General features: G+C 37.5%; 1 protein-coding gene across 2 annotated transcripts in view; it reads right to left on the bottom strand.

Annotated features, from left to right (window-relative positions):
- Positions 1–202: 202 nt before the first annotated feature.
- PPP2R5E (protein phosphatase 2 regulatory subunit B'epsilon) overlaps positions 203–23368 on the bottom strand; it is a 158603-nt gene continuing 135437 nt past the window's right edge. For both annotated transcript variants that reach the window (XM_036896276.2, XM_036896275.2), the window contains exons 6-14: positions 17485–17615; positions 17303–17362; positions 16198–16306; positions 14701–14754; positions 14547–14597; positions 12717–12836; positions 8314–8441; positions 6173–6274; positions 203–1623 (exon numbers count right to left, since the gene is read on the bottom strand). In XM_036896276.2, coding sequence (XP_036752171.1) covers positions 1524–1623; positions 6173–6274; positions 8314–8441; positions 12717–12836; positions 14547–14597; positions 14701–14754; positions 16198–16306; positions 17303–17362; positions 17485–17615 — 855 coding nt within the window. In that variant the 3' untranslated portion in view covers positions 203–1523. The remainder of the gene's footprint in view (positions 1624–6172; positions 6275–8313; positions 8442–12716; positions 12837–14546; positions 14598–14700; positions 14755–16197; positions 16307–17302; positions 17363–17484; positions 17616–23368) is intronic.

Below are 23368 nucleotides of genomic sequence, written 5' to 3'. Positions count from 1 at the left end.
TGCTGTCATGTCCTTAACAAGCAAAAGCATCCTGGAAATAAATTCCAAAACATGTATCTTTCAGTACATAATAATGCAATCGTATTAGGTAAGTACATACTGCACACACGTTTTCTCGCATCTTATCTCCCCAAGATGTAAGATTCCTCTTTTAAATACAAAGCAGAAAGCCAGTAACATATACCTATAATACAGCCCTAGGTTTTGTTTTGTTTTTTTTCTTAAACAATTTGGTCACAATGCACCTTTGATATAAAAGCATTTTAAACTTTATTATTAATACTCAGGACATTAGGAATTTCCAGATTTTTTTCAGTAGCATTTGTAGAACTACTTTTGGTAACAAATACAGTAGTTAGGAATACGCATCCAATTCAGAATGCATAATAATGTTTATCCTGAATCCTTTCCGGCTAAAAACAGGGCTGGCACTGTAATGACATATAGAACGAGATCTACAAAAAACACTGTAACATGTTTTTTTTTCCCCAGAGGCTACATCCTCTTTTGCTGGAATACTTTATAAATACATATTAAAAAGTAAGGCAACAACTCCAAACAGTCCAAGCTGTTTGCTCAACTCTATTCCCAATTAGATTCACAATCCTGACAATTAATTTCATGGTTGTACTGTTTAGTGTTTGTCTCTCTTATTTCAAAATGATCCAAAGGATGTTTTCTGACATTTCTAAAACATCTCTGGTATGTGTATTCAATGATGTTTGCAACTAATACTGGTCAGGTACTGAAGCCTATGATGTCCCAGTGCCTGTTTTCAAAGGATTCAAGATATTGATTTGGATTCACCATCAACTGATGCATGAATCCAAAAATTCCCTTCCCTACTATGTTTATCACCTCTTCTCTTTTCCTCCTAATTTTAAAACTAAAGGAGTTTACCTGGTTAAAGGACTACCTGGTTATACTGGAAAGATGTTCACTCCAGTAAATAAAACTTTTATCAAGGACCTTTATAATGCATGGCCCTTTTCCATGTGGACATTCAATTCATGAAGATGTGCAAAAGGAAAAGATGTCAAATTATAGTCAAGTGATCCAGAGGAAGATGTTATACAAACCTACAGGGAAATGACAGTCTTTTTTCTCTTCCTTTACTATAAATACATTTAATGGCTTAGCAGAAAGACAAGCTAAATTTAAGATTGTTCACATTTGAAAATTGTTTCATACTCTCTGCTAATGATAAATAAGGAACCCCCAATAATGGAATTTTAACATAGCAATTTCATCAACAGATTTTTGAAGACTGCTTTTTTTTTAAGAGGGTTAGAACAATGATTATGTTTGCAAAGTTCTGAGAAGTCCATCTACTGTCCAAACTTGGGATTGAAGTCCTTATTTTTTTTCCTTTATTTAGAGACAGGTATATACAGTGTTGTTGTAATAATGAAACAAATGTGAAATCTACTGTAAAGTTGCACAATACAGAAAACTGTTGCTCCATCTTCTACTACATAAATGTGTGACTCCACAGGTTAGTAATGTTGCTGTCATTACTTCTGTTAAGTTGGAATTATCCCATCACGTCTAAGACCTCTCTTTAACTCCAGATCCTCCAGTTTTTTCCACAGTTCTTCACGCTCCTTTTCTTTCTTTTTCTCACTGGGGAAAAAATGGAATACAAGGTAAACAACTGAAAAGGTTTAAAAAGATCCTCTAACAATAACTGCCCCTTTGACATACTTTTCCCCATGCATATTTTAAAGTCTTTGTAAAGTTTGGCATTAAGCTTGTGGGTGTTTTTTCTTTCTCATTTTTCTCTCACTTGCTCTTTTTTTTTCCTTGCGACTTAAATAGACATGAAAGTAGTATTAATGAACAGAGGAGGAGATGACAAGACTATTTTAAGACTTCACATTAATAATCTTTAGCTTAATAAAGAAAATTAACTTCAAAATTACTGAGAAACAAAAATGGGGATCATTTCAATGTATCTGTTATCCTAAAACCAACATCAAGCACATTAGTGACTTTTACTTGGGGACTAGTTAAAATCTAACTTTCTCTTTTTCTCCAAGAAGTTACTTAAAGGGGATGCTAGAAATGACACTGATACAGAGAATGTAATAGGTCAAGAAAGTACAGCTGACCCATGAAAAACATGAGTTTGACCTACATGGGTCCACTTAAACAGTGTTTTTCAGTAAATATATTGGAAAATTTTTTTGGAGATTTGTGACAATTTGAAAAGAACTTTCCTTCCCCTAGCTTATTTTATTTTAAGAATACAGTGTGTAATATATATAACATGCAAATAGGTGTTAATTGACTGCCTATGTCATCAGTAAGGCTTCTGGTCAACAGTAGGCTATACAGTTAAGTTTTTGGGGAGTCAAAAGTTACATGCAGATTTTGGATTGCATGGGTCATTACTTCCCCAGCCTCTGCACTGTTCCAGAGTCAGCTATATATTTCCCCTTTATTATTATCCATTTAGCCTACACTACATATATGTACTCTTCAGCAGAATCTTGTTTACATAATTTTTAATAAACAAAATTCAAATTAAACTATTTTATACCTCTATATATAACCAAATGAAATATTCTTTCTTTTATGATTTCCATTGTAATGACCTAGACAGAACTTTGTTGAAATTTTTAATGTTCCAAGCCTTCAAACATGGCTAGTGATTTCCAGACTTTCAGATTTTACTCTTTAGTAAAATATACCAATTAAAACTGGATGACCAAAGTAGAGTCAACAAATTTTATCTTGCCAAGGACATTTTTAAATTACCATTATTTTTATAATAGAAAAGATGCTAATGTTAACATCAACCACGTAGGAAATACAAAATTGAAGAATATGTTATTATACTATAAATTAAATAAATTCATATTTATTAAAAATAATTCATTGCACTATTTCTAGGATTTACAAATTGCGATGGACCAGTGAACAGCAGACCCATTTGACATTTGTGAATCCATAAATTCAGATAATTCCTAAAAATAGGGGCTCTGCCATCTCAGACATGGGAGATATGGACCTTCTGTTTTAGAGTATATTTACTCACATAGGTGGGTAAAATCCACATGTTAAGTGCAATTTGTACATAATTCCAATGCCTTTGTTATGCCATCTCCCATTTTTTTAATTGATTTGATATCTATAGCAAAAGAAATTAATCTTCATCCCCCAAAACATCTATAGGAATATCTAAACAATTTTATATTATCATTTCACTAGTCGAGAGAATATTTAGTTATATAATATGGTAATTAAAATTATCATTTCATAATTATTATTTTGGTAATTTAAGCCTTTAGTTTCAGCTATCTCAAATACATTCTGCACAATGTGAATTTCAATGGGCATAGTAATTTTCAAACAATAATCTAGTTAATTTTGACCCTGAAAAATTATATTACAAAACAACAGAGAAACTTCCAATAATTATGAAATCCAGATTCTTAACTCAAAGTAAGCTTTTGGTAAACTCATTTTTGGTTTCTCAGTACAGCTATGGACAATATTAGGTCTGAATTAATGTAGTGACAGAACACTAATGAAGTGGGTAAGTCAATTCTATAGATCCTGCTGGCCTTCTTATATGGAGGGAGAAGGTGGTTGAACACGGCTTAGGAACTTTATTCAATTAATAAACAACAGCTTAAACATATTTAGATTGACATTGCTCTAATTTGCAGTTTACATTAAGTGCTGACATCATTAAAACATTCATCATCTTGTTACTGAAGCATTTCACTCATGCCTTTGATCAATGTTTTATGGCATTAAATGTAATTTTGTACCGTGGGGCTTTTCTTCCAGATGAACTTTATGCTGAATTAGCATACATCTTTTATATGACAACTTTATCTTCAAAAATTCTAAATATTTCTGATAGGGTCACTGTCACCCTCATTCTTTCCCAGTTTTCTCTCTGCCTGTAGATGGGAAATTTAAAGTTTAACCACACTGTCATGCTAGGGATACTGTCAAATTCTCTTCCAATTTCAATTTTATGTAGCACTAATGTTGGCATATGTACTTAACCATGCTAGTTACTTAATTCCACCCACATTTTCAGATTTGAAATGTTAAAAATTTGATTTGAACTGAAACAGTTACTAACTTCTTGCCATCCAGAATGGAACCCTCCATTCAATTCTTCTCTGGTAGTACCAAATAAATCTTTTTTCCCTTTTCCTCTATTCCTATATCTATGGAGAAACCAATGTTCACATCTATTCAGTTCAATCTTCAATTGCTCATTTGACAAAATATTACTGTTGCTTTAAAAAAAAATCCTTCTCTTATTCAGAAAGTCCACTTACTGTAAATCACTTAAATATACCAAATCATCAGAATCAACTTCCCTCGGTCTATTCCTGGTCCCTTCGTTAATTCTTATCTTTTTCAAGAGTTAGGTCTACTTAAATGATCAATGATCAGAAAAGTTTTATTACCGAAGTTTGATAAGTATGAATTTAATTCAACTTGAATATTTTAGAAAAAAGGTCTTTAATACTCTCTATGGAAGTCTATGGATTTTTACTTAATCCTATTCAACGAAGAAAATAATGGGCTTTCAGTTGCTGTAAAAACCAAGACATGTACAACTCACTCTTGAATGAAATGCCAACAGTATGAAAATGTGCCCTTTATTTCCTCTATTTAAATAACATTTTCAAAAGATTTTAATTTCAGTTTAGAACAAGGAGGGTTTCTATAAATTGAAATATTTACAACAACTGTAAATATAGTAAATTACAACTTAAAATTCCAAGTGTGGCACAGCATATACCATAATTAATATTTATTCCAGTATCCTCTAAAAAACCTCAGCCTTTTCTGTCTACAATTAACATACCATATTCCGTTATTGTTTTTCAATACATCACATCCTGGTAATTTAAAAAAATCACTGTCGCCAAACTTTTCACCTCAATGCTCTGTCAAAAAAATGCAACTAACACATTCAAAACCAGGCAAAGCCAAGTAGCCAGGGACCCACAGATAGCTTTCTTCAGATGTTCAGCAAAGTCCTGGGTATGAACATTTATACACACACCTCTGGGATCCTCTAAGATCCATGGATTTATAATATATAAAGCTGACATTTGCTTTTGAATGATCAAAGCCAAACCAGAGGCCCAACTACCAATAAGCTCTCTAGAGTTTTCTCTTTTTCTCCAAGTGTATCAATGCCATAGTCTGAACACAAGTGTTCCTCTGCAATTTTTTTTAAATTAAAGTATCATTGATATACCCTCTGCAAATTTTTATGTTGAAATCCTAACCCCCAAAGGTGATGGTATGAGTAGGTAGGGCCTTTGGGAGATGGTTAGGTCATGAGAATGGAGCCCTCATGAATGGGATTAGTGCTCTTCCTATGAAAGAGATCCTGCAGAGGTTCCTCGCCTCTTCCACCGTGAACTGGGACTTCCTGCCTGCAGAACTGTAAGCAATAAACTTCTTTTGTTTATAAGCTATCCGTAAAATTCCCATATGTGGTATTGTTATAGCAGCCTAAATGGACTAAGACAACATCTTCTGGGAAAGTCCGACACGTTGAACAAGAAATAACAAAACTGAACAGTCATATAAATGAAATCGAGACAGGCTTTACTAAACCATAAGGATTTATTGTAAAGACTTCAATTGGGTTTTGCTCCCTTTTGGTCTTAAATATTTCAAGATTTGTAGAATCCTAAACTTTCACCTCCATATTCTTTTCACTGCCTTTTAAATCACAAGAATTTGTCATGTTCTAGAGCAAAAGTAAGTTCTGGGCCAAAGAGCTAAACAAAAGTGGTGCCTCATCTTCCTGCTGCTGGAGTGACGTACAAGAGCCGCCCAATCTAGGTGAAGAAGTTCAGAATGGGAGTGAATCCAAATAGCAAACTCCTTGATAGTCCCCTTAAGTGGGCTGAGATACCAGGATGTGCCAGGCTGTTAATCTTGAGGCAGAAGAAAAACATTATGGAAAAGATGGAAGAAAGCAGCCTTTCTTATGATGACACTGTGACCCAGTGGCCCACTAATAAAGGAACTGCTAATGAACATGCAAAAATGAATACACAAAAAAACAAAACTGTGCTGCTCATGACTTTGGGTGAAATGAGGCAATTTCATCAGCAGAGAGCAAAGAAAGAACTCAATAGTTTTATGCATGGCTGACAAAAAAGTTTTAAAAAGTTACCGCTGACGATCTGACTTGTATGTGGCTGTCAGCTCATCAAACATGGTGCTGTTCATTTCCATAAATGCCTTCAACACATTGTACACTAGCGCCACGATGGCCCTGGGGAGCACAGAGAAGAGGGTACGTGTTGGTTAGTCTTACACAACCGGAGGCTACATGAAGTGAGAGCACCAGCTTCGTCTGAATGAACTCCCCATGTTGCACGGCCCCATCCCTTTTTAGTTAGAGCAACTAGAAATGTGGAGAAGTTCATTTCAACATTCAGAGAGTTACGTTTGTCACTGTTCAAGGCAAGATATCTTTCTGAGGGGTTGGCAGGATTAGAAGAAGAAAAATCTAATTTTGCCATTATAATTACTAGTACCCAGAATAGGCTTGCCTGTGGGCACTTGATTAACTTTATTTAATAGAAAGACAAGTATAAACATAAAGCAACTTCACCCTAAAAAGGAGCACCTGTGGTAGGACTAACCTTAGAGACCTACATTTGCATAGAATTTTATTTTTAAAGTGATAATATACATAATTCATCAAACTCAAAAGCTGTTCCCATAGAAACAAATTATTTATATATAGATTTCATATATGTAAAATTCATATTCAAAGATATGATACCAAAGCCCTATAGGTCAGGCAGTTTAATAGGCATTACTTTTCTTATGATTTGCATCAGTCCATCCACTCCTGCTTGGTCCCCTTGCAGAACCAATGCTCATGCTGGTAAGGTAACCGGCACACTGGTGATGCTATTAACTGTGGGACACCATACAGCTAAGTAGCCAAAACGGAGGCCCACTTACCAAGTGGAAGAATTAAGCCCTGGGCAAGGTGAGGACTGTGCCAGGGCTTAGTATCTTCACACTAGAGTCTCAACGGCATGGCCCTAAGCAAAACTGTGCAATATTAGTTCTGCTTTGCAACAAACATGCTCCAAACAACAATGAAAAAGATGTCGGTAAAAGTTAGGCCATAAGTAAAATAAACCACAGGGCCTGATATTACTAAAACATTTATAAGGAAGTGTACTTGCTGTGTTGCTTCTGCCCAGTGCCCATTTGAAGGAAAACATAAGCTCTGCTCTGTAGAGGGGAATGACCTTTTCACGTACAACGGGCAGAGATGGAGAAGGGCTGTGGTTACGGACACCGGCTAGAACCACTCTCTGGGTCCTCAAGAGACTCTGCGTGAGACTTACTCGTTTACCAGTTCTTTATTTGTATAAGTTTTCGTACTAAAATTTGGCAAATATGAAAAATGAGAAATGTGGTATTTCACAGTTGTATACAAAACTTTTAAACTTGTAAATATATTATGACTATACTGATGTACACTAGCTGATTTTAAACCACATTAAATTTTCTTTATAGTTCACAAAGAAATATGGAAAGCCACTCAAATAAGAATGCTTTAATTTTCATAGGATTAGATGTTAAACTTCTCTTCCAAGATTTTAACTTTTTCCCCTAGAGAATAAACAGTATGACTGAGTTGGTCTTTAGGAAACGGATGGTGCATGCTAAAATGCAAGTCAGTTCAAAGCACTTCCCTCCTTACAGCTCTACTGCAGTACTGCCTTATCACCCACTGGGCCACACTCATCTTCTAACCCCATCTCCCAGCAGCCTCCCCGAAGCCCTGGTGCATTAGCCCTCCCAAACTCAAAGGTCTCAGAACTTGACAAGTGCTTTTCACATTTCATGCCTTTTTAGGTGACAGACTCACACTCTGAAAGGGCTTCCCCCATCCCATCACCTACCAAATTCCTTTAAGATTCAGTTTGAGCATTTCCATTTTATCAATATCCACAAAACCTCTCCTCTCACTCCAGAGTATCCCCAAAACATCTCTGCTACATTCAGACAGTTCAGGAAGCCCTCAGGTATTTTAACACAAAGGCAAAATATGTTACAAAATCACTTGTAAAATATCAGTTTATTTGTGTGTCTCCCCAAGCACTCAGTGAAATTCTCAAAGGTAGGAATTGTATCTTTTCACATATCTGTCTTCAGCAAAAGGTACAGCATCTGGCACTTCGCAAGCATTCAAGACATTTTATTAAGCAAAAGAAAAGGTGGGAGGGAGAGAAGGCCACTGGAAAAGAGGGAGGGAGGGAGGGAGGAAAAAAACTGAAAACCTACGGATTCCAATGTTCTTTGGAAATCCTATAAAGACTGGAAAACATGATGGGAAGGATGACATTAGAGTTTTCTTCTATCAAACTCATGATGTATTCATTATTCCAATAATAGAGTGCCCTTTCTGCCACCTTTGAGAAAAGAAAAATAAAATGTTAAGAGAAAAAGACAAAAACAAAATTATCTTTCCAAATGAAAGTATTTAAGACTAGCTTTTATATCATTCAATCAAATGGAAAATTAAGTTTTAATCACACTTTACATTTTTGTGGATTTAAAATATTGCAGACTGTTGCAAAGTGTTTCATCAGTTTGGGGAAGGAAAATAAGTTTTCCTACCTCTTCATACATATTCCTCTTTATTACTGACCATTTCATCTGATTCCACATTTTCCCAACACACCTTCCAAACTCCAGACAGCTTTACCCTCCTTACATATGTACTGGTTTCCTCCTCACTTTACCTCTCCTCCTGGCTCACCTCTTTCACCCCATGCACTTCAGAGGTCAACCACAGAGCTCAGCACACGGCTGGCATGCAGTCCACCGCTGTTGAGAAACCCAGTCGTCCATCCCTGCACAGCAGCAATGTTTGCTAAGCATGTCTTCTGGCCAGACACTGAGCCCCCACTGCAAGCAGAATGTTCCAGCCTTATACCATCCCAGGAGGAGGCACTATGTGCTCACTGGACAGATGAAGAACCTGAGGTTCAGACAGATTGGTAATCTGGCCAAGGTCATGTTGTTAGTAAATGGTAAAAGCTGGAACTTGATTTAATGCCAGGCTCTGTCCCAGACTTCATTTCTGGTCCCTTCCTTTGAGCTGTGTAAGCCAAGAGAAAGCAACTCAGTTTCTGGACTCAGGGACACTGGTGTACAGACACCTGTTTGCTACCAGAGCCCTTTTCTCTGACCACTCTATACCACACTATCAACTGATTCTGTGAACTCAAAGGAAGGCCTTACAAAAGTAATCTAAAATAATAATAATAAAAAAATCCCAAAATTTCGAAAAATCTAAAATCTCAAAAAAGAGTTGTTATTTGGGGAAAAGGAAAAGAGTGGCTTCTTTCATTCATACAAAGAAACTACGTTTTAATTGAATAAATTAAATTTAAATTAAACCTAAATTTAATAATTTAATTTAATAAAATGGTACATGATGTACCCACCAATAGACACTGAGAAATTAGAACCTTTCCATTTATATTATTCAACTTGGTTCAAAAAAAATTCCTGGGACTCATAAGGCACTAGACCCTGAGAGTACAAAAAGCAGTTATTATTGAATTTTTACATATAAACACTGTGCATTTCATATATATAATATCTAATTTATTCCTTACAACCAACACTTAGAGTAGGAACCATTATTTCCATTTTGCAAATGAGGAAACTGAGATTCACGGTAGATAAGCCATTGCCTCTGGGCCACATGGCTAACACGAGGCAGGCTCCAAAATCCCTGCTCTTAACCTCTTTACTTTGTTATCCCTGCAGAGCTCAGAGCCAGAGGTGAAAGGGGGATCTATGAGCCTATCCAATGTAAACTGTAGGAGATGCTGTATCAGACATAGAATACAGTGCCAGAGGAGAGAGCAGAATGAGCAATCCGGACGACTTGGGGGACAGGAGGACTGGCAAGAATGTGACAAGGGAGGAAGGACCAAAGCTGGGCTGTGAAGGATGAAGGAAAGGGCATCCCAGGCTGAGAGGACAATAGGAAGGGAGGGCAGAGGCACCAACATGGACAACGTGTCTACAAGCCATGTGGTGCACGATGCAGCTGACACAGGCAAACACGAGGCAAGGAAAGGGGAGGGGGCTAGTAGGGGAATGGGAGGAGGCTGTTCTGAAATTTGCAACCTAAAGGAGGAATTTTTAAAGAGACTACAGGAGGATGCTAGCAAAGAGAAGGGACTTAGGATTTTCCTGTATCCAATTATGAGTCTAACATCTTCTGCTACTCAATGCTAATAAGGATCTTAATTACTACGTCTGTCAATATGTGAAATCACTTACAGAAAGACAGAATCCAACAAAGTGTCTCTAAGAGTAAAAGAATTGTTTATGCAAAATATAACTTCATGTACCTAACACTAGGGGAGAACCACTATTTTCCTGGGACCCACTGCCCTCCTTGTACACGCGGTGGCAGTGTCCCCAGCTTGGAGCCCTCTCTGACCCCAGCACCACACCTGAAGCAAGCAGTCAAAGGCTATGCAGAATAGCACTCAATATATAAATGTTTGCTGTTCACACCAATGAGCACTTAACAAATGAGTAAGTAAGAACCTCTTTCCTTCTTTCCCTTGTTCTCAGTTTTACTTCTGTCAAGTAATCTTAAATGCTTTTTCCTTTTTGCTATGGACTGAATTGCATGCCCTTCTCCCCAAATTCATATGTTGTGGCCTAAACCCCCAGTGCAAGTATATTTGGAGACAGGATTTTAAGGCAGTAAGGAAGATAATGAAGGAAGTGATACGGGTGGGGCCCTATTCTGATAGGCTTAGTGGCCTTATAAGAAGAGGAAGAGAGAGCTCTTCTTCCCTTCCTCATGCTCATACCAAGGAAAGGCCATGTGGGGCACTGTGAGAAGGCAGCCATCTGCCAGCCAGAGAAAGAGCCCTCAGCAGAACCAGACCACGCTGGCACTCTGATCTCGGACTTCCAGCCTCTAGAACTGTGAGGAAAACATTCAGCTACACAGGCTGTGGTTCTTTGCTATGGAAGCTTGTTATGGTCTGATGCTTGTGCTCCCCCCCAAACTCCAATGTTGAGATCCTAACCCCCAAAGATGATGGTAATGGTAACTGGGCCTGTGGACGATACTTAAATCATAGGAGTGGGGCCCTCATGAGTGAGATAAGTGAGGCTTACAAAAGGGGATCCAAAGAGATCCCCAGCCTTTCCACCACTTGGGGACCCAAGACGTCTACAAACCAGAAGAGCTCTGCCCCGACCACACTGGCACCCTGATCTTGGGACTTCTACCTCCAGAACTGTGAGAAATAAATTTCTGCTGTTTATAAGCCACCCAGGTCTATGGTAGCAGCCCAAAAGGACCAAGACATGGCCCAGGCTGACACACACTTTTTCTCCTTTCTAGGTTTCTGAGCATCATTTAAGCCTCGATAAAACTCATCTTAAAAGAGATTCTTGATCCATGCCCTCCATAATGCCAAATATCCTGATGGAAACTGAAACAAGGCAGACAATCCAGATGATTGAGCTCTCCAGGCCCTGTGTAATATTCAAAACATCTACATAGTATTCTGCAACTTTTCTTAAATCTAGGTATATGTTATATCATCTGAATGTAATGTAATGGTTCATATAAAGGTTTCTACTTTTTTTTTGATAGATTGTCATAGAGCACTACCTCGACATACTAATGTGTCTTTAGGTTAAAAATTAAAATAACAACTACAACCAGTGTCTCTAACTATGCAGCATAATGACAACTCAGGGAAAAGGTCCACCATCAAGCCCACCATGTTGGTACGGTGCTTCTGTGTTACCAACTGCAATCTAAACAATCTCTTGGAATCAAGAGGCAATACATAGAGGCTTAATTCTCAAGGTTTGTGATTTGCACCTTTGGTGAGCCAGCCAAAGGAGACAACCTAACAGGTCTTCACCCCAGACCACCCACACCCCTCCTGTGTGGGTTCTGGGGCACTACTGCAATGGCCTCAAAAGAGAACAGCGTTGCTCAGGTTCACCTTCCCTGCGCTCCCCAGGAGTTGCCACATGGAGGCAGAGTGGTGCCATGGTGGTGCCATGGGAAGGTCACAGGCTTGCACAAGAAACTACACCTGTGCACTCCACGCCCTACTAACTTGACAGTTAACTGAGCAAAAGCATTCTCTGAGCCTCTTTTTTTCCATCTAGAAAATGGGAAAAAGAAAAAGGATAGGATAATCCTCACAGGATAATCCTCATAGGATATCCCCATAGGATAATCTGACATTTAGAAATAATGTACGGAAAACATCTAGCAGAGTATAGAATATTAGTGTTTTCTTTGTTAAGTTTTATTTAGCATTTTCTCTCACACACTATAGGAACCCTACCAATTCACCTCTCATTCAGCTATTTTACTTGAGACAAGCTATTTTATCACTTGAGCTTCCGTGTCCACATCTGTAAAAATCATAATGCCCTCCTTGCAGAGTGGTCCTGAGAATGAAAGTTACTGGGCAGAAAGCGTCATCACAGTAGCAATCAAGAAACAGGTGCTCAAGATAAAGGTGGTTAGTGTTAAAACTGATACCATGTGAGAAAATAGCTAATAAAAAACAAGTGACTAGTGTCTGTTACGTTTCTTTCAATACAAATAAAATTTTACCAGAATAATACATGTTGCATTGGCCAGTATGGCTCATGCCTTCTTTATTACTCACCTGAAAATGGGGGCTAGATACACACTTAGCAATTTGTTTAAACAAAGGTTCTTGAATTTTGACAAACTGTGAGGGTTCAATCACATCCAATATTTCTTCCAGCTCCCCAAGGAACATGACCTGTATATACACGCAAAACAAAAATGACAGGCACCTCATTAAAAAAATCTATATGAACGATAAGGATTAGTGTAAGTTTGCAGTATTTAAGCAAAATTTACACACACAGAAAAAAAACATGAACAAATTAGCCCTTACCTCATATTAGAAAATGTTCATTTCACAAAGAATTCACCAGAAGGTTCTTAGTAAGAGCAAATTCCCGACAGCACTGAAACATGATTTATTTACTTTGGAAAAAATACTCTACATGCTACATCTATTACACAGAACAAGGGGCATTACACATTGCAGCAGGACCCCTGGGAAACAGGACTGTCCCGGTGGGGCTCCCCTCTCTACAGCTATCACCCTAGCTCTCTCCCCCAACCAGTATTTTGAAACACTGGGAAAGGAACTCTGCTGCATGGATGTACAGAGGTCCACAGTGGCAGATGCAGATACCTGCCAAATATCTGCAACACCTCCTATGTGCTAGGTGTTTCCCTAGGATACACTAGTTAAGAGAACACAGAGAGTTAGAGACACACAAATGAGCACCCACCTCAAAGCCATTAGCATACACTGACCCATCTGCACACCTACACACATGTGCACATAGCTGCTCACTGTAGAGCACAATGAATCCAGCCTCAGCACCAAGTGCCTCAAGAAACAGAGCTTTTGGATCACAAATGGAGCCAAATCAATAGTACAGTCAACTGTATTAAATATGATGGGAAACTGACAGAGTAATAAAAACCAGTTACCTATTTAGGCATGAAAAAATAATTACCTTAGAAAAAATTAAGTATGCAATTAAAATGTAGAAAATGACAATGTTTTCATATCTTGAGATGCATCTGGGTAGCAATGCAGAGTACAGTTTTACCTAATAGGTATTGAGAAATTAGATGATTTTCTGGAATTGTATAGAGTAGAGTTTTGGGAGAATTGAAACTGATTTGAGGAGAGTGTTTCTGTTGAAAGCAAAACATAGTACCCTTGCTATTTTCCATGTATAGAGAATTTCTTCCCAAATTCTCTCAAAATGTAAAACTAACAGCTGACTTATTTCCTGGGCCATTTTCCTCATGGTTTCTAACCTTTCAGAAGAGTGGGTAGAGATCTAGTACCAAACTAGGCTCACCTTCAAACTAGGAGACTCACACCCTCACAACAACCTCACACAGCATACGCCTGGTTAGGTCTCAGCAAAAATACAAGTTATCATAGGCTAGAGGTTTCCAGCACCACTCGTGAATAGCTGAAACTAAAGGTCTATACTGTATTTTAAGGTTGTACATAGGAAGATCCTATTTACACTATGCTTTAGAGTAGGTTTTTAGGCAGATTGCTCTAGCATCTCTCTACAGAAACAGCAAAACCTCCATTCAGTGAAGGTGGTCACTAGGAAGGTGACACTGAGAGAGCTAGACAGTTGGTTTACTTGGGTTTCCAGGGGTTGAACAGCCCCATGATAAAGGTCCAGGGCCTAGGAGGTGGCTTCTGGCCTAGTCACCTATACTTAAGTGTACTTGGGCAGACTACTTAACCCCTCTTAAGTGTCCATTTCATAAGTAGAAAAAGAGAACATTTACAGTCCTGCCTTATAGAGCTATGATGAGGGCTAGATGAGATGATGCATTTTTATACATGCTTATTAGCTCAGAGCCTGGCACTCTGCAAAGCAGTTAGTAAACTACTAACACACTGACATTAAGCACTTACCTCTTTTTGACTACATGTTTTGGGCCAAAATTTCATTAACCCCCTAATAACCTAAAACAAAAAGGAGAAAAACAAGTGGCACTTAATTATTCATACATGCTCCAAGAAAAGTAGGAATTCTGAAGTTTTTTGAAATTAGGGAAAAAATACTTACTGGTTCTGTGAGTGAAGGATCTTTCTCCAGAAACTGTACTATGCAATATGCCAGCTGGAGAAAACAAAAAAATTACAAACCAAATTGGAAATTCTATATCCTAAGGGCTCAAAAGATGTATTATTACAACTTCCTTCAAAGTTTCCAGACTCTGGTTTTAGTAATTTCATGTTCAATTCATTTTAAAAAATAGAATATATATAAAGCAAAATAAAAAGCTACTTTTTCAAAGGAAGATTGACACTAATAAACCACTAGGGGAATTTTTACAAAAAGAATATTAGGACATGAAGTAAGTATCCAGCTAATGAAAAGCAGAGGTGAAATATCATATTCAGGATATTCTGAAAGTATCTCATCTTCACAGAATTGGAGTTACATCTCCTGGGCTCCTTTCTCTTTGTTAACATCAAGAGAACTGGGTTTTACTGTGGTTCTGGAAGAGTCCTTTATGAGAAGCAGGCACTTCCTAAACCCTGCTGATGGCCTGAAATGGCATATGCAAACTAAAGCAGATTCATGAGGCGATAAACAGTTAGAACCTGGAGACATGTGAAAAGTTTTACGTCTGATGTTAACTCATGTAGGTAAGAATTCTTAAATGACCACGAAATATGATCATTTTTGTTTTGAAATGTGTCCTATTTCAAAAACTAGAGGCAAGATTTGTAAAGGGCTAATAAAGATTTTCGGACAAAAAAATCCACTCTTGCAAAACAACAATGTGATGGTGCTCTAAATTAGAAACATATGGACTAATTTTTCCTCGAAACACAGAATTTCACATTTAAAGAGAAACACTGCTGAGAAGAATGTTATGACATTTTTATGCAAACTCAAAACATTCCTATTGGGAAGAGGAGGGAATCAGAGGTTTGAAATACTGAAATTAAAATGCCACTAGATCATTTATCTATCCACTAGTGACATGCTTACCATGCAAGCCAGTGTGTTAGCACAGAAATTTGAGTGGGAACAAGAGAGAGTATGCTTTTTAAAGTAATGGAGGCTAAAAATAAAAAGATGCAGAACTACTGACTGGTTTGTTTACCTCTGAGAGTGTTTGTGTGTAGAAAGTAAGAAACAGTGAATTAACTAGAAAAGGTAGCAAAGAGCAACTAACTAGACTAATGCAAAACGATGGGAAAAAATATTCAAGAACATTCAAAAATAATTACACATACCTAAAGATTTATTTCTGAAAAACCACATACATATTAGTTATATGTAATATGTTCAATATATCATTTTGTTAACTGGACAAGTCATCTAAGTTCTCTGTAAAATGAAATGACAAAACACATGCTCCTCCCACTTGAAAAATACTTCCGTGATTCTCCTAGAAACAAATATGCGCACTTTTTTTCCTCAGGGGGAGTATTTTAAACTTTAACAAGTTGGGGAGTTTTTTTTACTTGAAGAACTACCAGTATTAAAGAAACAGTGAGTTTGTTAACTTTTTATTTTACTTCCAATATTAGTTGCACAAAAGTCTACCTGGGCATGGAAGAGGGATAAGCTCCTGACAGTGTGTAAAGGGATCAACACTTTCACCAGAAACTGTTTGTGTTCTGCCTTAAGAGGTAAAGCAAAGCCATTGATAATACTAGGAAAAAGAAAAAGAGACATGAATTAGCAATGTTACCGCAACAATGACCTCAAAAGACAAACTGTTCTTCCGAGATCAGGATAAATTTTAATCAGTTGATGTTTGGTCCAGAACAATCTAAACCCACCCTAGTGGCATTCAAGATTCCTCAGTTATTTCAAAAAAACACATTTACGTATTAAGGAAATTTAAGAGAAGAAAATTTGTTTATGATCTCAGGTCAGCACAGGTGCCTGTCTCTTAAACCTAGGTGGAGGGTTCTCAAAAGCTTCTGTATCAACACTCTTTATTTTTTCCTCCCTCTTTTTCTTCCCCAAATAATTGCCTTCCATGCTCACTCATGACCTTTTCCATTTCCAGAATCATTCTTTCCCATCCCTGACATTTCTGCTCAGACCAAGAATACCACGGACACAGAGCCCAGCCTAGGGAAGTCACAGAGAAAACCATGTGACTCCATCTTTTTCTGCTCATATTAGGAGGAGAGACTAAGTAATCACATTGTCCAGTTACACTAGCCTCCCTTGTGTGTGTAGAAACCTACAGAGCAGCTGTCTCATTCCTATTCATTCCACTACTCCAGGCAGCAGCTGTTGAAGAACCACACCTGGATCCACGGATCCTTTGAAAATGACAATCTTTCCAATTTTTTATAAACTTGCTGTCAAAAGATATGGCAAAGGACAGCCTAGAAACTAACAAGAACAAGACGTTTCGGGTAACTGGCCTGACTGCAATTAGATGTATTGTCTCTGTAGCAATGAACAAACTGTTTAGTTCTTTCAGTCATTCCAGTAGAATTAGAAACGAGGGGAACAAGAAATTGGGTCTTGTAGAGTCAGTTGGGAAACAAGCTAATGCACAACAAACGAAAGTACTGATGTACAGACAGCAAGAGATGGACGTCAGCATTTCCCTGAGCCACCTGCACTGAATTTTCAGAATCATAACCACCCGAGACCAGCAACTAGATAACAGATAAACTGTGCTTACCTTCCTAATATTTCCAGCAGTTCAGCTACACCATTGAAGTGTTCTGTTTCATAAACAAACCTTTAAAAAAAAAGAAAAGAAAGAAAACAGTCAGTACACTATCTTCAAATATTTGAAGTTCACTTAATACTTTCTTAAAACCACCAACTTTGCTTCTCCTTCTCCCCCCACCCTCCACTTACCTTAGAAAAATATTGTTAATCTGTTTTCGGATAAATGCTCTAAGACCAAGAAACTTGCCATAAATTCTGTGCAAAACTGTTTTTAGGTAGTCCCGTTCCCGAGGGTCTTCACTGTCAAACAGCTCCAAAAGCTATTGTAAATGAAAGACAGGGTTGTTGTCAAAAGCAGTTTCAGGAAAGGATTTAGGAATTCTGTTACTCATTATTTAAAATCCCTTACTTTCTTCCTCAAAAGTGTATGGAATACCTCTTATGCACCAGGCACAGTGCTAGTCTTCCGGAATATAGTGTAAATAAGGCAGACAAGAGGCTTATACTCTAATGGAAACACAGTAACAATAACCTTAACAACAGTAATAGGTAACATAGCACTCAGTGTGATCATCAGGCAATTTTCTAAGCAATTTCCTCTTATTAATCCTTCCTATAGGGCAATTTGACCCCGTTTTATAGATGAGGAAATGGGGGCACAGAGAGTTAAGTACTTGCCCAGAGTCTTACCGCTAATAAGTGGCAGTGGTGGGATTTGAACACAAGCAGTCAAGGCCCTACAGTCCATTATCTCAACCACTGCACTATTGCAACATTATCTCCCTATTGAGCTGATGCTCCAAATAGACAGTCAAGATAAGCCTTCAGCTCTACAAAAGCATACAGGTCAATGAAACAACCTAAACCAAAGCAAACATCAAAATGTCCCCAAGGATACTGGCAATGTGCTTTTTCTAGATCATGGTTCTTGTTACAAGGATATGCATACTTTGTAAATGTTCATTAAAGTAAACATTAATGATTTCTGTATATTATTCACAAATAACATTTTTTTAAAGTTCCCAATTCATCTGTAATCTAAAGTCAATAACTGAATCCTGATAAGATCAGATCTTATCAGAATTGAAAACATATGTCAACACAAAAATTTGTACAAGAATGTTCACAGCAGCTAATAGCCAAAAAATGGAGAAAACCAAAATGTTCATCAACTGATATAGGGAAAAGCAAAATGTGCTACAGTGGAATATTATTCAGCCATTAAAATGAACAAAATGTTGATACATATTATCACATGGATGAACCTTTCAAACATGGTAAGAAAAAGGAGTCAGGCAGAAAAGGCCACATACTGTATAATTCCATTTATATGAAATATCCAGAGTCAGCAAATCCATAGACACAGAAAGCAGAATGAGGAATGATCACTAATGAGTATGATGTTTCTTTGGGGAGTGATAAAAATGTTCTGCAATCATACAGTAGTGATATTTGTACAATTCTGTGAATACACTAAAAAACACTGAATTGTAAACTTTAAAAGGATGAATTTTATGGTATATAAATTATATCTCAGCTGGTACCTAGAATTATCATGTATATAAATGTTGAATCACTGTGTTGTACACCTGAAACTAATGTAATGTAATACTGTTGTCAACTACCCTTCAATAAAAAAAAAAAAATTAAATTAAAAAAAAAATTATATCTCAATAAAGATTTTTTTTCAAATGACAGTGGGCAGATTCCCCTGGCTGAAGAACAAACTTGGAGACTAGTTTGAATTTTAGGGAGTTCTTCATATATTAATTATCAGCACAATAAAGCAAAACTCATAGTTCCAATGTTGGCTTTGCAGCAAACCATTTCAAGAGAATGAGAATACAAATGAACACAGACCATCTTAATTACCAAAAAAGCTATCAAGACATACATAAGCATAATTTCAGGTGACTAAGACAAAAGGCTGAGATTGAAAGCAGAACAACTCAGTGGGCAGTAATTGAATAAATTATCTCCTTTTGTTTGGTGCTTTCCTTTGAACAAAAGACAGACAAAAAAAAAAGGCCCTTCAAATAATGGCAGGAAACACAAACTGAAGGACAGTCTTCAAATATGGGCAGTGAGACAGTTTTTAGCTACACAGTATTACCCATCCATCCATCCATCCAGTGGAATATTGAAAGAATATTTCAAATAAATATGTAAGCCTATTAAGAACAAGCCAGTGGCAAGGTGTCACGGATACAATGATCAGCAGGGCAGACACAATCTTTCACAGCTCCTAGTTTAATGAGGGATGCAGGTAAATAAACAGCAATGGTAAGTGGTTCATTCAGGATGCTGTATAAATACAATAACAGACCTATCTACTCTATTTGGAAGAAGTGATCAGGAAAGGCTTTTAGAGGAAGCGACACTGAGGCTGACCCAGGAAGAAATTAGGAGGTACAGTGTTCATGGAACTGGGAGAAGAATGCTCACGGCAGATTCAATAGTACATACCTTCAACAGCAGCCTATTGGAACAGAAGATGCTATGAAAATACCTGCCATCTCTCTGCCTATTTAACCATGCAACCAATCTATCAATCTTTGCACATGCCAGAGACTGTCCTCATTGCTGGGTAAATACACAATAGTGAAAAAACTTGGAACCATAGGGAAAGCAGTGAGCCAGTCAACTATACATTTCCACAGGAAACAGTCTAAGGAAGAGAGTTATGCTGCTCTTACTGAAAAAAAGGCCCCATGGGCTCAGTAACTCTTAACTACTAACATGCACAACCCACCTTACCCATCCCATGCCTTTTAATGAAAATACTTAACCTTCTGAGTTCTATTTTTTTATTTGGTTATCTATTTTGATCTATTTTTAAGTGTTGTAGGAGGATTTAATGAGTGATTTGCAACCAACATAAGAGAAGAAGGTTTGAAGGGGTGTGTTGTTAGCAAAACTTGAATCAGTATGCTTATGTAATACTAATTTTAAGATTTGAATGAGAACATAGTAATTAAACAAAAATTATTTAACTAATGATTTCATTAGACCCTCAAAAAAAAAATAGTATTACCAGGCTTCTAACTTAAGTCATTAACAAAACTACAAGTTTTACACATATACATATCATGGTCTATGTAAAAGAAAGAGGAATTATAGTATATAAATTTCTTGTCAACTGCTCTATTCAACACACTTTTGATGATTTTATGATGTATGAGACAGAAGAAAAAGTACAACAGCGCACAGGCCCAAAAAAGGGGAAGTAGGATGAGCTCTGATTTCCAAAACAAAATAATGTGCGCTTAGTCATATATACACTCTAAACAGTGTCCACAAGAAAATCAGTAAGAAATATAACCCAGCATCTCTAAATGCTTAGGTGCGCTGTGCTCCCTGCAATATAAATGACAACTTGTTGTCAAAGAAAAGAAGCTGGAGAGTTTCCAAGGTGACTACAGAGCAAAGACAGACCTGTCAACATGCTGACTCCCAGTTTACAAAATCTGCCTTCCTGAAGCTAACAGAGATGAACTGCATAGTGCTTCAACCAAAGATCCTCCTTTAGGCCTCATAATTAATCTACAGGAAAATGAGGACAAAATGAAAAAGGTGGTAATAAGGACCTTCCAGTTAGATGTGGGAGACTGCCTTTTTTCCTCTTGAACCCTCCCTGAAATGAGAGTAAAGGGATAAAAATGGGAGAAACCCACAGGGCGGAGAGGACTAGAGAGCAGATTAGACACATTTGCAAACTCTTCAAAAATGGAGAGCGGATGGCAAAAAGTAATGATCTTTCTCCACTCTAAGTGTTTTTCCATTCTGACAGCAGGGAGGTAAGCCAACAAGAAGCAAGCCAACTCATGTCAGAAAACCCTTAAAAGGCTTAAGAACTGAAGGCACCAGATACATTTGATGGCAAGGGTGTGAGGAGCTAAAAGCAGGAGGACTGGGTAAGAGTGCTATGACGGAGGACTTTGTAAAAAAGAGTATTATGACCTCCCCAGATCCTTTTCCCATGCAGTGCACTGAAGATTTACAGCCAAGGTCTGGAGAGAATAAATGAGCAAATCTCTAGTCTTGGGGACACTGCACACAGCTTACTGAAAATAATAGGATTAAATAAAACTATACACTGAAGAGTGAGACCTTTGCAAGCCCCTTCCCTGACTAAGCTCCTAATTTTGGATGAGGCAGATTAGAAGGTTCCTTTTTGGGGAAACTGACACTCTCAGGAGGAAATACCTATAAATATAGGCATCTGAGGTACGTATGATGACAGTGTATGTCACTATAGGCAGATAGATAGACCACTATAAAGGATAAGGAGTCCAGCTGCTGCAAACCAGCACTAGAAGCTAGAAGACAATGGAACAATTGCTTAAAACTTCTGAGGGAGTATGGGTTCCAACCTACAAATCTATACCTAACCAAATGTCAATCAAATATGTGGGTAGAATAAAGACATTTTCAGAGATGCAGTTCTCAAAAAATTTACATCCAATTCACGCTTTCTTAAGAAGCATCTAGAGGGTGTATTCTCCCAAAATGAAAAGGCAGAAACTAAGCAACCAAAGACACAGTCCAGTAGAGTGGCAGAGGGAAGCCCCCAAAAGACCACTGTGAATACAGCCTAGAGTGAGCAACCAGTGCCAACTAGAGTGGATGACTAGGGCTCCAGAAAGGAAGACTCCAAGAAAAATAGAACTTATAAGATGAGCTGATATGTAGGCCAGATTTAGAAGAGTTGTATGGTGTTTTCAGAGAACTAAGGGACAAACTAGTAACCAATACAGAGAAAAGCACATAAGTGAAAGGTAAGGCAACTGCTAATTCCAGGGGTTAAAAAAATGAAAAGCCCTATAAGAAAAGAAATGCAATTGTAGCCTAATATGTGCCTTGGCTGTGAACAACCTATACACAATCACACTAATGCAAACACTACAATTCGATTTAATTACATTTTGTGACATAACTAACTACATTTAAGAGATGTAGAGAAGGATATATAGGAGACATCTAATGATTTATAGTAGGAAGAGATGGAGAAAAAAAAAACATGAAACAGCAGTGTAAGTATGCTATTTGGAAATATGGAGATACATTCAAGAAAACAGCTAGACGATTTGTCAGTGGTTACCTCTAGGGAATGAGACCCTGGGCTGGGGAAGGATGAGGCAGGGGATAGCTATTTTTCTTTATAAACCATACAAATATATTTGAAGTTGTAAAAAAAAAAAGACATTACTTTGTTAAGTGAAACTATTTTGAAAAATTAAGAGCAAAAGACTTGAAACAAAAAGCCTAACTGTCTTTACTACAATAAAGCAGCTGCCCTGCCCTATTTCACATAAAGAAAGATTTTTTTAAAGAACATCAGAAAATCCTCAAGTAAATAATCAGTGGAATTGGTATTCTAATTGTTTTCATCCAAACTAGTATCCGATCTCCACATTTCTAGCTCTGTTTTTAACTTCAGCTAATCTACCACCTGGAAAATGGTATCTGCCCAATAGCTTCACCTAGACCAGGTAACACACGTGGAGAAAACAGTTCAGAACCAAGAAATAAGAACCAATAGCAGCCTGACTCCGGTGAATCAGAACTCAAGAGGATCAATACATGAAATGAACTGATCTATGTGCAGCCACTGAGAAAGCACAATGGGGACAAGGGATCAAAAGGCTGTGTATTATAAGCTTCCAGCAATTCTGAATTCAAGACTTTATGGAAACTCAGTATAAAAATCATTTTCAATGGTGTAAGTCATACAAATACGAACAATTCTGCCAAGTCATACACTCTTATTTTCTTCCTAATTTCAAGCATTCTCCCCACAAATTAGAGAAGTCCATTCTTTTCTCCCTCAAAAGTATTCATTCTGATTCAAGAAAACCATTCAACTTAAAATCTGAAGATGAACAATTTGGTGAGCACTTCAGGGAAAAGCTGTTATTCTACATAATGATGCACTTAGTAGGATGCAGGCAGGGCCTGGTTATATAATTTGTGAGGCCCAGGGCAAAATGAAAATGCAGTGTTCCTTATCCAAAAAGTATTAAGAATTTCAAGATAGAAACATCAAAGTATTAAACCAAGAGCTAGGTCCTCC

This window comes from Manis pentadactyla, chromosome 11 (genome assembly GCF_030020395.1).
Source record: "Manis pentadactyla isolate mManPen7 chromosome 11, mManPen7.hap1, whole genome shotgun sequence".
Taxonomy (NCBI): domain Eukaryota; kingdom Metazoa; phylum Chordata; class Mammalia; order Pholidota; family Manidae; genus Manis; species Manis pentadactyla.
Note: the sequence above shows the minus strand (reverse complement) of the source record. Positions and strands in the feature narration are given on the sequence as shown.